General features: G+C 46.7%; 1 protein-coding gene across 1 annotated transcript in view; it reads left to right on the top strand.

Moving 5' to 3' along the window:
- Window positions 1–826, top strand: part of DAP (death associated protein) — a 52,418-nt gene extending 51,592 nt beyond the window's left edge. The window contains exon 4 of the mRNA XM_084260234.1: window positions 405–826. Within this exon, the coding sequence (XP_084116360.1) occupies window positions 405–524 (120 nt within the window). The 3' untranslated portion in view covers window positions 525–826. The remainder of the gene's footprint in view (window positions 1–404) is intronic.
- The last annotated feature ends 13,883 nt before the right edge of the window (window positions 827–14,709 follow it).

Below are 14,709 nucleotides of genomic sequence, written 5' to 3'. Positions count from 1 at the left end.
TTTTTTACAGAAAGAGTGGTGAGGGGCTGGAACAGGCTGCCCAGAGAGGTGGTGGATGCCCCGTCCCTGGAGGTGTTCAAGGCCAGGTTGGATGGGGCCCTGGGCAACCTTGTGTAGATCCAGGCTGGAGGTTGGTGGCCCTGCCTGTGGCAGGGGGGTTGGAGCTCTATGATCCTTGGGGTCCCTTCCAACTCAGACCATTCTATGATTCTATGAAACTCAGGTAAGAGAAATTTTGAAGTTGGCTAAAAGGCAAGATGGGATGCACACGGGGGCACTTCAGAGGAACACACAACAGTGTTTCCCATCTGCTCTTCCCCTTTTCTAAGAGCTTAACATCCACTTGAACTGGACAGTATGCTTTTAAGATATCTCACATTGTTCCCGGTGTGTTGTTGGAACAGGGTGACAAGGACTTCCCGCCGGCTGCGGCTCAGGTGGCTCATCAGAAACCACATCCTTCGGTGGAAAAGCTTCCTCACCCACAGCACATCAAGCAGCACATCCACCAGCCTCGCAAGTGAGCTCTCCAGAGGAATCTCAACCCAGCAGCCACCACTGAAGAAGTTTTCGAGACAAAACCCTTTAGGATTCACACTCTCCAATCAGTACAATTGACCTCTAAAATACTATGCTTTTTCTTTTACTTTAATTCTCATGGGTTAATGAACATGAAGACGTCCTCCAGTTGTTGTCCCAGATGGGAAATTCTCTATAAAGTATTTGCTGATTAGGGGTGGGGTTTTTTATAAGGTTTTCTTATTGCCAAGATAAAACTTTAGTATAAATAGTATGATTAATGAGCTTAAAACTTGTACTTTTAGTTGTGGCATTGCAATAGGAGATAGTTAACGTAGTTTTTATGCTAAGCTGGTAAGGAAAAATAGCCAATTTGTACTGGTACCTTTACTGTCTGGAGGGAGTTTGTTGTGTGTGTTGAGGCAGAAATCAGAGGTTGTCTTGATTATGTAGAACCCTTGCAGCCTTCAGTATCCTTTGGTGTTACACCCCAGTGACTGAGCCCTCTGATTTCAACTCGTGAGATGATAAAAAGGCCCAAAAACATTTTCAAGCGGACAGAAATCCAGCTGAATCTTCTTTACAGTCTTGCTGAGGGTCTTCCATTTTGGAGGCCTGTGGGTTTGGAGAGGGCAGAGAAATCAGAGTTTGAAGAACATTGCTGCAGCAGGCAACTCATTTGTGATCTCGTAGGTCTCGTTGGGGGCTGTATTTTTTGAGGACAGGATTTCTCAATTCCAATAGCCAGCTGAAAGAGCTCAGGACCCTCCAGTGAACTGGCAAAAGATCTGTTTTATTTTTTAACTTAGAGTTTGAGAGCCCTGATTGAAATTAAGAAATGCCATTAGTAGGCGTCTGTAACTTTATGACCTAACCTCTGTTGCACATTTTATTTGTTTCCCAGCCTTACTGTGAATAAGGACAGTAGTGATATGAAGGAATAAAAAGGTAACTTTTCAAAAACAGGAATTGGATTGACTTGGGCTACATAATTAAATCTTTTGATTGCCCAGTACAACATCAGTTAGCTCTGTCATTTTCCTTCTGCAACTCATCTCTGTAAAACCCAGGAAAATATTTTTATTTACATTCCACCCACTTTTTTTTTTAAGTGTACTTGTGTTTTTAATGGACTATAAATACAGTGCAGCCTTTAGTACTCTCTATGTTTATAAAACTTCCCATAACGTCAAAAGAAGTGGGTACCAGAGCTCACACTGCAAACATTCACCTGGCAGATCAGTGACAGTTTGAGTTTACCAACACATTTATAAATAAAATCCAATAGTGCAGAAAAACAGGGGGGAGATTTTAAAAGTACAATTTAAAAAAAAACTTTCTGCAGATTAGATAATTGTTTCCTGAGTAGCTGATTTCACACAAAAGCCTGTGAAACACGGCCCGTTTCACAAATGGAATAACTCACTTTGTGTGGGTGAGAGGAACATGGCATTTCCATCTCTTCACAGGCTTGGAATGGAAATGATGTTCTGCAAAGACTAGACAGGGATATTTTTATTCTATACCCAAGAAAAGATGAACAGTCTGTATATGCAGTCCTTGTTTTCAGTTTAATTAGATAGCCGCACTTGCCTTAAGGAACGAGCGTTGTTTATAGGACATTAGAGTATGCATACTTCTAAAAACATGCTTCCTGGTTCTGTTGTTGGTGTGTCTGAGGCCTTGCTTGTAGCTACTCGTGAGGGCAGCGTGGTTGAGCACCGTGGAATATCTGCATGAGGTGATTTGCTGGCAGGACAGTTTGAAGATTAGGGACAGAAAGGGGCGGGGGGGGGGGGTGGCATCTCGCTTGTCATGCAGCCGGTAGCTGTCAGTGTGCTACGTCAGCAGGGAAGCAGATCAGCACAGCTGCTTAGTGCTGGTAACTGCTGGCTTGAGAGTGAGTTGAGTTGTGCTTACAGCTGAAGTCGTATCTAGATTCCTGCTGTAGTCAAATGGTGACGTAGCCAATGCAGTTGGTAGAGTTCAGGTACAGTGTCCTTGGCCAAAGGGAAGTATCTTTCAGGATGAGCTGGATCACCACAGTGGAAAACTAAAGCACATGATTAGGTGGGGTTGGGTACCCCTACTCTGTGTGTAGTCATGGCTGGTAGAAATACATCCTTCTCCCTTCTGAAAGCCATACCATGTTTCCATTCTCACGCTAAAAGCCGGGAACATGGATGCTTCTGCGTTGTGAACTACTGCTGCCGGTTGTTGATGCGGTGCGTACAGCTTGTACACAGACAACACCTGCATTTCCTCTTTGATGACTAGATGGGGTGTAAGTCTGTGCAATGCATATGACTCTCAAGATCGCTTTAGTGGCATTTAGAGCACAAGAATTCCTATATGGTTAGAAAATGTCTGTATAAAAGTGTATTATCTATCGTTGGGAGGTACCTGTGTTTATACATAGGTGTCCTTACCAAAGCATTACCTTGCCCAAAATAATCGTAACTGGTGATCTGGATTGCCTGCTGATGGGTACTGATACCTTTAAAACATGCTATGGTAACGTACCAGCACGGGAGATGTTCAGATGTTCTGTTCCAATGGTTGCAAAAGAATGTTTCTGTAATTGTCAGTGTGGCCATAATGCAACAATAAAGCATGAAGTTGTACACTGGGCTCATTTTTCTGTAAGTACGATGTAAATCAGCAGGGTGTGGTTTTGTGGGGTTTATGGGATTTTATTGCAGAATGCTGCACGATGAATCAACATTTTATAGACAGTGAAATTTATTAGGAAGCTTTATGACCTGGTATATGAGCTGTTTTGGTTAGTCCAGTCTCATTTGAAATAAAAACTAGATGCTATCAGCTAGAACGGGAGTTGCTGTTTTCCACTATGAAATTGGAGATCCTCAGTTGATTTTCACAAAGTTATAGAATCTAAACCTGAGAATAAATCATTATTGTAAAGGAAATCAAATTTAGCATTTCCCATTGCTTTTCAAGTTACAATCTTCTTTCAGAAGAAGCAGGTATCATAATTAGAAGAGGTGGCAAGCTTCTCATAAAACTGCTGTCAACACTGCACAGTACATACTGTAACTTGGAAGGTTTGTGGTACTCTGGGCATCCCATATTTAGTGTATGTGTAGCGTGTATATAATACAAATGTATGTGATACAGTGCAGACATAATAGGTTTACTGCCCTGGGACTATTGCAGTGTGTTACATCCTTAGACTCTGCACTCAAACAATGTAGCATATAATTGCAAAATGTCTTGTTTCATTAAAATTTGGGGAAAATACGTGTGTGTGACATCTGGCATGCTGCTGATGGAGTTGCCCATAATTATTCCACGTTCCATGGCCTTGCTATCAGCAGTATTGCAAATGTGACTAGTAATTACAAATTATTTACTCCTAATTTGAACGGTATGGTTTACCCTCTTGCCATCAGATGTCTCAAGACATAAGTCTTGCACTTTTATCCATGGATCACCACATGCTCCTGGCTGTTTCATGAAAATATTCACAGCAATCCATTTCATACAAAGGTGAAGGGGATGGACCTGAAGTGCATTTTTGTCCCTTGGGAATAACTTTATTCAGAATATGCTCACCATCTTCATGAAGGAGGGAGGTGTGGGTTTTATGAACCACTTCTCATGTCCCCTTCAGATTCAGGTATATCAGGTTTTAAATGAGATTTAAATCTAGGCCAATGCCTTTAGCTGCAAGATTAAGGTATGTTAATTGCATTTTAGGAAAGGTGGGGATGTCAGTAAGGTTACAGTTACTTTTACAGCAGGAAGAGATGTTGCTGGTCAGGTGCTGCAATACGAAAAGAATTAAGAAGATAAATCTCTGTTCTGGTTGAATTATTTTTTTTCTCACAAGCCTTCCCCCTCACAAGGCAAAGATACGAACTGTAACGGGTTATAGCTAACGCTACCTGCTCTGTCAGTAAGAGGAACCCAGATCACAGTGACTGGAGAAGCATCGATGAAAAGAAACTGAGTCGAGTCCACTGCAGTAGATTTTCATCAGGTTTCTTCAACAGGTGGGTAAAATAAATCTGTGTTTCAGGTGTAGCCTTTGGTAAGTGCTGCAGATGACTGTACTCTGTATCATTAATGAAGGTAATCACAAAGTACCTGATTTGCTTTCCTAAAGAATTCTTTTTCCCTCAGGATTTCCGTCACGCCTCTGGCATGCACACTGTTTTCAGAAAGGTGAGGGGGTTGTATTTTCCCTGCTGCCATGTTCTTGGGTCTCCTTCAAGAACGTGTGTTTGCTTTCCTCATGGGAGAGGAGGCTGCGCCTGGCGCGCGCTGCGTCCAGTCTCTACGCAAAGCGGTCGCGCCAGCACAGGGAGTCGGAGAGAGACGGGCTGTGTGCCACCCAGCGCCCCGGGAGCAAAGCTCTGGGGCAAGGGGCTGTTTCCCGTCAGGGTGCCAATCAGAGGTGAGAAGAAGAATGCAGCCTGTGAGTGCTTGGAGCTGACAGGCCTGCGTGGATGCTGACAGGAGTTTGTGAAATGCACTCCCAGAGCTGCCAGGGACAAAGCCGAGGCGCGGGGACTGAAGCCACCGCAAGCACGGATCTCGGGAGTGACCTTGAAAGCAGCCCTGTAAGACAATCTCTGCTGTCCAGCTTCTGTCGGGGATATTTTTAGAAAACTGGAATGGTTGGCATTCTGTAGGTCGCTTGTGGCTTTAGGAAAAGAAAAGCATTTCTAATCCACAGTGATTTTAAGGATTATAAAAACTGTTTAGCAGCTAACGAGCTGCAAGCTCTCTGTTGGCAGCAGCAGGGGCACATGCATTACCTTCGGTGTATTCTCACCTTGCTGTGACCAAAGCTGGTTCAGCACAGTGGGTTTTATCCTCCTCTCTGGCAGGCTATGCAGGCTGGGAGGGTAACTGTTGCATGAGCTGGTTTTGGTAGGCTGTCTCAGGTGTCGTGATGGATGACTGATACCCTGTTAAGAAGGATAATGACATCACCTCCTTACCTATGGAGGAGCGAGTGCACTGGAGAGCACAGCAACTACCTGGCTTCCCTGTTAACCCCAAAGAGTCTCTTGAAATACAAAAGCAGTGGGTCTGGTTAAAATTAAAAGCAAACTGTTAGCTGCTAATCTCTGTGTGCTGCCAGCAGCTGAAGTAGCTGATATCTCCTTGGCTCTCAGACCTGACTGAAACTACAGATCTGTTCATGCCTTTTAGAGTAAAATTGTACCAGCGTGCCCGTGTGCGGAGGAATGGGTCTGAAGGAAGATGGATGTTCTTTCTCTCCTTGTTTCCACGCTTACTGGTGAGCCTACTGTATCTGGGAGCTTTGCTTAGTATTTTAAAAGTTGTTTCTATAGTCGTGTACATGTGATCTTGGGCTTCATTTTTCAAGTGATGCATCACTCTCTGCGGTGACTGTTTCACTTCTGTTGACTTCATGGTTCATTTCTTTTAAAAACCTGTTCTAATCCTTGATTGTTTCTGTGAATTAAGAGCAGGTTTTCACAGACAGGAGCTGTGGGCAGCAGGTTCCTGCTAAGAGACTCCTAACGATGATTGAAGTCAAGTGGTAAGAGCTCATGGAAGTGGTTGGGGAGGGAGGGGATATAAAACATGGGGCAGCCTTCAGCTGCTGGGGAAGGCCCAGGAGGTAGGGGGCAGTTGTCTTGAGCCAGCAGGGACCTGATTTTTTTCACCTCCATCTGTTGCCCTGGCATCTGTTACCGAAGTGTCATGGGAGCATGGGCTGAGTGGAGCTAGGCTCCTTGGTGCTGACCCAAGCAGGTCTGTCCCCCTGGCAGGGGTGGTTCAGGTGGCTTTGCAGCATGGCAGTGGGGACCTTTGAGGAAGCAAAAGGTCTTGTAGCTTTGCCTCTTGAAGACCAGCAGAACGGGGCACATGCTGGTGGAATGTTGTGCGCTGCTTTTTATTTTGTGATGTACTTCCATCTGCAGGGACCAGGAGCTGCAACTCAAGCACTAAACCCTCAAGTATTAAAGCCAGTAAGGGTATCGGCACTGAAGTGGATTCGGGGGTGCTCTGTAAAGCTGTTGTTAGAAGATGATGAGAGAAAAGAAACTGAGCTATCATCTCATTTCATAACTGGTGTTTCTTACGCTGCTCAGTGACCTCAATTTCCACTGCCTAATTGCATACTGAAAGTACAATTCATTGATTTGTAAATCTACATGTCCTTGAATCTCTTTGCGTGTGAGAGACCTTTGGAGGAGCAAAAAATCTGCAAATGCAGAGATATTTTAACACTTCTGGTTCTTTAAACTTGCAGGTTTTAGTATAAAAAAATTGATCTTACCTCTCTCTGTTGCAAAAGCCAGCAAAGGGTGCATGCACGTGTGGGATGTGAAATTGAGACATGTTCTAGTTGAACTGAAAGCTAATTAATATTCATGTGTGAGTTTGTATCTACCTATTCAGAATCTATAATAATCATGGCAGAGGCATTAGGCTGCGTGAGATCAGATTCCTTGGAACACAAGAGTTTGGGTGAACACCTTTCACATCCTTCTTGTAGGTAGCACTTCACCATCTTGAATCCAAGTTGCTAATGAAAGAACTACATTAGAGGCTGACTCCTTACCTAATTTCTTCTCTCTGGGTAAAGGATAACAAATATCAAACGCAAGGATGCTCTTTTAGGGCCTGATCTATCACCCAGAACAGAATAAACGCTGCCCCTCTGCTGATGAGACAACTGTGACAGCTGGAGGGATCTGGAATGAAAGGCTGAAGCCTTAAATGCACTTTTCAACTGAGGTTATTATGGGGCTGTTCATGGAAGACCTAGTCTCTCTTTCCACCCCCCAGGCAGCTCCTGCAGCGTGCGCACGGGAAGCCTAGGCTGGCAGGACGAGAGCTCTGCTCTGCATGCTAATAGCTGCCCTGCCCTGAGCCCATTCTTGCTAAGGTTGTTATTTATGGGAGGTATAGAGTGCGATCCGACTGCTGATGGTGACTGGTGGCGTTCCCCTCTCCCAGGATGGTGTGTTCAGTTTGTTTACGGACACGGGTCTCCCTGGCTGTCGTCCCGCACAGCGCGTGTCGCTCGCTGATGGCCCATCCTTTGCAGCAGGCATGGCTTTGTGGGAGCTGAAAGAGCAGGATCTGTGCCTTTAACATACAGAATGTGTTACCAATGGCATCTAAGTAGATCTCTCCTGGGAGATTTCAGATCCCTACAGGTGTAGGTTAAATAATCTTTAAGATGGGATATTTTCCCATCCTGTGCAGGCCACAGATCTTTCAGAGTGGATTAAGAGAGTCCTGCTAACTTCAGTGATACTTTCTGAGATGCAAAGCTAACTTCAGCTCTGTTCTGTAGTACTGGAATGTCAGAACAGATCTTTCATATGAACTGGAGACCTCCAGACATCTGTCTTCTCAGGGACTGCCGGGCACGTCAACCTGCAAAGCGGTGGAGGAGGAAGCTTGCGGGCAGGTTCCTTTGCTTCACCTGAGCTGTGTTAGTGGAGCTCTGCAAAGGACTGTCATGCCTTCATGTCCCATCTTCAGCCTGTGGCTTGGGGGCTGCTAAACTGGCTTTTTTTTTAATACTGGTTTCTGGGCCTTTTGCTGGCACCACGATGTGTTGTAAAGCCCTGGGTTAAGGGAGGGAAATGAAATTTGTCACATCGAGTATGACCCCAGCCTGTTGTGTAGGTCTTGTAATTTCAAAAATAGGGGACTGGAGTTCAGCTGAGCTGCTTGGAAGAAGCAGCAGCTGCTTATGCATTGCTCCTCTCTGGAACAGCAAGTTTAGAAGAAGTAGGAGTGAAAACCAGAGTTACTTTGTAAACAGTTGAACAGAATGCTGCGGAGTAAATCAGCTTACTAGATAGGAAGGGGACAAAATCACTTATAACACAGAGGTGTACATGTACATCTTTACATACAGGTGTTGGATATTACCTGATTTTAATAACAAAGGGAAAATGCCCTACTTTTGCAGTTCCTCATAAAGGAGTGTACAGGAAGTCTCAGTCCTACTACAACTCTTTTTTGAGGGGTGACATAAACCCCGTCCTGATTTACAAAGGCAGTCCAAGGGTTACTGCTCTGCAGTTTCTCCTTCACGTATCTGTTGCTTTGCCTAAATCATAAAAGACTGCAAAGATACCTGCTCAGCCTGGGGGTACTATTGAAACGCTTTTAATAGTCAGAATCAAGCAGGAACTTCACTCTTGATTTATTGTCCTTTATGTTCTGAAAATACAAATGTTTCTGTGGCTGTTCATAAGGCTGAGATTATAGAGTGAAAAGATTAAAGCACAGCACTTCAGGAAGAAGAGCTGCACCAATTACCCCAAGAAGCAATTCTGAATAGCATCAGTGACCTAGCACTGCTACTCTGAAACGTGTCTACATAAAGATGGAACCTTTGTGTTTGTTATGGGCCTTGGCATTTTGATAGCTTGCAATATGTACTCAAGGTAAAATGCTAGAGCTGATGTAAATGGAGAATATAGCTTGGATAGTGTTATAGTTCTAATGGGTAATAGAAGCTACAAGCCCTGGGTGTTCTCAGCCATGGTTGCTGGCATTAATAACAATACAGCTGAAGACTCTGCTTTTCATCAGCTGTGCAGCAAAAACTCTCCCAGTGTAAAGGAGAGTTGAACCTGGTTCTGCTCTGCAAACATAACAGAACTGCTCCTTAAGAACAAATCTTTGGTCCCAGTGCAGCTTGCCAGCAGCATCATCTGGAGCTGGCTGGGGCATTGCTTCAGCGTGATCAGAGCAGATTGGGGTGAGACTTCTGGCTTCACAGCCTTTCCCATCAGCAACAAGAGAGGAAAGGAGGAGAGAGAGAGAGATTCTTCGAAAACATCAGCTGGGAGGTAGGAGGAGGGACTTTAACTCATAAGCAAAAGCTGTTGGACCTGGAATCCCTCAGAGGCAGCAGTTCCTGTCTGCTGCACTCTCACGGACAGACTGTCCCACCACACCGTGTCCTGGCTCCTGCCTGTGCCTTGCAAACTCCCAGGTTGAATTTGGTATAGCAACTGGTACTGCTCTGTGGTGAGCTGGGTGTCTTAGAGGTGAGACCTTGTCCAGGTGTGGGTAGGTGCCTGAGAGCAGTGGCTGGCAGAGTATCCAGGGGAGACACCTCAAGCCAAACATGGACCTTTTCACTCCCTACAACTGCCTCTCAGCACTGAGGTGTTTGCTGTAGAGTCGCTGAGGGATCACTTGGTAGGTGAACAGAATTTGGGGAAGACACTAATGAAAGATCATGGTAGCAGCTGGGCTGAGCTAACCTTGATATTTTGAGAGGGAAATGCTACGGTCCTCTTGGAAATGCACCCTGGAAGTGTTGAAGTTGGTTCTGGAAGGGACAGAAATGAGACCTCTTGAGGAAGGTGCAAATCAGAAAAGAGATAAATGCAGTTCATATCATTATGCAGGACTACTTTGTCTGCAGCATGTGGAATAAGCAAACAATGAGCACATACTCTGTGGATGCATCAACTGTGACAGGGATGAAACACGCACATGCCTGCCCTGCAGCGTTCCCTTGTCTGGCCCCAGCGTTTCTGTAAACACAGATCACATTTTCTTCGCCCTTCCCTTCAGCTCTTGTGGAAGAGGTCACCACACTGGCTTGCATGGTCTTCTGGTGACTCCTGTCTCCACTGTGCCACCTCCCTGAAACTTACTGCTGCTGGGGGAGCTAGGGATGCTCCCAGCTGGGCATCGCTGCTGGCGACATCCTAGATGAGAGCCTCTCAGCAGGGGGAGAAGCAGCAGTGCCAAAAAGGTGCCTTTGTTTTGCTCATAAATTTCCCCTGGAGTCAGAGGAATTGGGAGAATCTGGGCATGACAGAGATTTGTACATCAGGGGGAAAAAATACCCAAAAGAAAAGGATTTTCAAGGCTGCCTTTGAGCACCAACAAACCCTAAAAGAGGTTATGAAGTATCAGAAAGTGGTTTTGAGTGTTCTTGACAGCCTTTCCTATTAAGAGGTGAGTCTCTCTGGTGTTCTGTCCTAGTCAGTTACATGGATGATGCAGTGGACAGCCTTTGGTCTGAGCTGGAGACCAGCAGGGAAGACCAGAATATGATCCCTGTACCCTTCCTTGCTGAGGGTTTCTGAGGTTCACACCTGAACGTTATTGGTGTAGGAGTTTGGAGAGACACCATGAGGGACACTTCTCAGTGCCTTGAATGGTTTCCAGGCTCGGGCAGCTCGGAGAGCCCCAGCACGTGGGGCGTTTCTGGTGACCAGTGTCGTGCAGCCATCAGGCTGTTCCTGGGAAGGCTTGCTGCTGGTGAGCAGTGACAGGAGAAGGGGGAACAAGAGTGTTTCAGTCTGGACCATGGGATAGGTTTTGAGTTTGCACCACACATACAGTGTGTGGGGTTACACACCAGGTGTGCCTGCAGCTACTGGCGATGCTTACGAGTAGCCCCGTAGAAGCACCCACTGGATCGCTCAGTAGCCAGAGCTCACAGCAATGCCTACAGCATGCTGTTTAGAACGTGAGCTCAGGTTTTCAGGGATCCAGATTTCTAGCCCACTTCAGTGGAGGCTTTTGTTACTTTTCATGGAAATCGATTGCTTACCAGTATAACACCTGCAGTTACTGTTACAGTTTAACAGGGTTTCCCTGTGGAAACAGACATGGAAAAGCCTCAAAGCAGCTACATGCCCTGCCAGCATCCCTGCATTCATTGCCTATCCATAGGTATTTTCTCAAGGGAAAGACACTGACAGAATTGAAATTTGCAGAAACATTTTGCCAGGAATCCTGGGAAAGGCATGAGTGGCTCCCAAAGTCTGTCACAGGCACAGACCTTGCTGCCGAGGTCTGGGTGTGGCATGGGGCTCAAGAGTTGCCACTTCCCCTCTCTCCTGCCGTGGTTTTCTTGATGCCATCTTGAAACTGTGAGCAGAGGAACCAGCACCCTGGTAATACTGGTTGGCCAGCAGCCTAAAACTCTCTCTTAGACAAAAAAGTATGCTTTGTGCATCTTAGTGGTATTATTGGCTCTGAAACCCAAAGCTGGTGATTGGCAGCATCGTTAAAGCTGAAGCTGAAGCCAGGGTAAAATGCATTTGGGTTTGTATCAAATTAAAAGGTCTGACCACTGCACTGACCGTAGTGCAACTTCTTGTATTTAGTTCAGTAACTTGGTATGAGTCAGATGAACAAGTGCTGTTTCCTCCAGCCTGCGACAGAGCCTGGGCTCAGCTGGCTGTGTGAGGCGTCCCCAGAGCCTAGTTTACCACCTTCTGCTTCAAGCTCATCCGTCGTGACTCACTCTCAGTGCCTAGGAAGTTTCCACAATCCCATCCAAACATCACCTCCCTCAGCTGCCCTTTTGGACAAGTTCAGAGGAACTGAGACGAGCTGATGCTTGAACACTGCACACCCTGTTGAAAGCCTGCTCTTCTCCTAAAGCATTTATCATCCATCCTCACGGCACAAACTTTATTTCCAGGTGTCTAGGCTGGGTTTGATAACTGGGACACGACTGGTGTGCCTGCTCTGGCACAGGGGAGAGGCCTTCAGGCCACCAGCTTTCTGCTCTTTCCCAGACCTAGAAACCCGAAGGCTATTTTGGGTGGGTACAAAGCCATACTTGCATCGAAAATTCATGTCCGTATATTAATGGGATTATTAAGAAACCTGGTGGGATGTTATCACTGTTAAATTAGAACCTGGCTTGGGTAGACATTCTGCTGCTGTGTTGCTGCTGCCGCTTCTCCCTTCTCCTGCCCCAGGTTCATTTAAATTCCTTCTCCGTGTTGCTCCCTGATGCGTCTTCTTGGCTGGCACGAGGCTTTTGGAAGAGCCTAGCTAATGGGAAGTGGCAACACAGGGATTTAGTGGCATTTAGGCTATATGGGTTTGGCTTTAGCTTTCATAACTTCATAAATCTGTTAAACACCCCACTGGAATCTCCAAAAGCTGGAGCTCTTCAGGAAAGTGCAGTGTGATGATGTGGTACGTGAGGCAAAGCCTTGCATTTCTAGGCGAAGCTTTCGGTGTGCTGTTTGCAGTGCAGCAAATACACACTCACTTGAGGAAAGCACTTGACAGGAAAATAGGGAAAACAGGCCAAAGACACTGCTGGCTTCCTGTTTCTCTGCAGGAAGCGGTTTTGGGGTTTTTTTTCTCCTTCTGTGAGTTTTGCAGGATGATACCTTTCATGGTTTGTATCTGTGCTGTGGGGAATGCATGAGCAAGCACACTCACCCTTCTTTGTCTTCAGAAGCTGCAGGGGTTCAGCCACCTCCCAGCTGTGAGCCGCTGGATGTGTCTGACCTCACCTTTACCTGACACCTGCAGACACCTTGAGGATCGCCCCTGTCCCCCAGACTGCCTCTATAAACAACTTTATGTGGCTTTCCAAAGCCAGTAGATGACACGTGCTCTGTTTGCTTGATTCACGTAGTTTCGTTTCTGTGGGTTTCCCCACCCATCCCTCTTCCCTCATTCCCTGATAACTAGTGGCTGCCCTGAGGAGGTAACTTGGGATTTAGGAAAATATTTCTGTTTAATTGATGGGGAAACTGAGGCACAGAGGAGACAAGGCTGGCTGGAACAAGCCCTGTGGTCCGTGCAGCATGAGTCAACAGCTGCAGCTTTGATGCTTCTGGGGTTACCGGTCTGGCAATGTTGGCTTCCATCTGCTTCCCTCTCTCCGTGTTTTCTTCGGCTGTAGCCCCAGTGGTGGTGGTGGCTTCCTTCCTCCTACTCATCCTCACTTTGGTCATATCCTGATGACCGTATGAGCTGTCAGAGCATGTCCAGAGGAGGGACACAAAAATGTTCTCCTATGAAGACAGGCTGAGAGCGTTGTGGTTGTTCAGCCTGGGGAAGAGAAGGCTCGGGGGGTACTTACAGCAGCCTTCCAATACCTGAAAGGTGCCTACAGGAAAGCTGGGGAAGAACTGTCCATGAAGGCATGTAGCAGTAGGACAAGGGACAATGGTTTTAAACCAGAAAAGGGGAGATTTAGGTTGGATATTCAGAAAAGTTCTTCAATATAAGGGTGGTAGATCACTGCAACAGGTTTCCCAGAGAGGTGGTTGAGGCCCCATCCATCCCTGGAGACATTCAGAGTCAGGCTTGACGGGGCTCTGAGCAACCTGATCTGGTTAAAGGTGTCCCTGCTTGCTGCAGGGGGCGTGGACTAGATGACCTTTAAAGGTCCCTTCCAACCTAACGTATTCTGGGATTCTGTGATTTCTGTAATCCTAATTAACTGGGGTACAACACTCAACTGGGATGACTGGTGTAGGGGAGAAAGAGCCAGAGCTTGCCTCCTAGGTGTGTAGATTTTTCCTACCACACTGACAGTGTTTCTGTGGTTTTTTTCTTTCTTGTGCCAACAGACAGATCCTGAAGCTGAGACTTTCTTTTTCCCCAGTGACTAAAAAGAGCTGCAATTGTGGATCTGCTCTACACCTGGCAGTTGAAAACCATGCTTGGAGATAAAGAAGGAATAGAGGTCTCCGAGCAAGCCCCAAGTTTAGTGTCTGGGAGGTGGGCTGTTCTTCTGCAGTATGTGGTGAAATCCCACGACTGGCTTCTCTACAAGCTCCTTTGTAGGAGGCAGCCTTGGGAAGACCTGCAGACAGGGAATTATTATAATCCAGCCTGGATGTCGCAAAAGCATGGATTAATATTTCATCTTTTGCCTCTGACTTGTCAGGCTCGTTTTGTTCCTGAGCTTGGGGCTGCGATCCTCAAAAGGCAGCCCTGAATTAAAGATTAAACTTGATGGAAAGAGAGCAGCTCTCCGCGGAGGACGGTGGCGATGCCGTTCTTACCCGGGGCTGCGTGCGGGGGTTTGGAGTTTCCCCAATCCAAACAGCTGCAGGGTGGTGCTGGGGGCGGGCGAGGGGCAGGGCCTGGGGCAGCCGCAAGCCACGTCGGGGGCCGTGGGGCTGATCCTTAGCCCAAGGCGAGCGAGAGGCACCGGACTGCTCCAGGAGGTGCTGTGAGCTCTGCGCTGTGTGGGGGGGCTGGTCAGTGGGGGACAGTGAGACAGGGGAGAGGCGCTTCTCCGTCCTGCCGGGAAAATGAAAGCCGCAAGGAAACCGGAAGGGGTCGGCAGACCCAGGTCGAGGATACAGCAGCCCCCTGACCCGTGGTGGGCACCGCTCTCCCCCGAAAAGCGATTTAATAGCTGCCACAGCCTCCTGGGCAGAAACTCTGATATCGGGATGAAGGATTTCTAGCACTTTAACC

The sequence above is a fragment of the Gallinula chloropus genome (genome assembly GCF_964237585.1).
Source record: "Gallinula chloropus genome assembly, chromosome: 2".
NCBI classification, from domain to species: Eukaryota; Metazoa; Chordata; class Aves; order Gruiformes; family Rallidae; genus Gallinula; species Gallinula chloropus.
The sequence above is the reverse complement of the archived record's forward strand: the minus strand, read 5'-3'. Positions and strand labels throughout refer to the sequence as shown.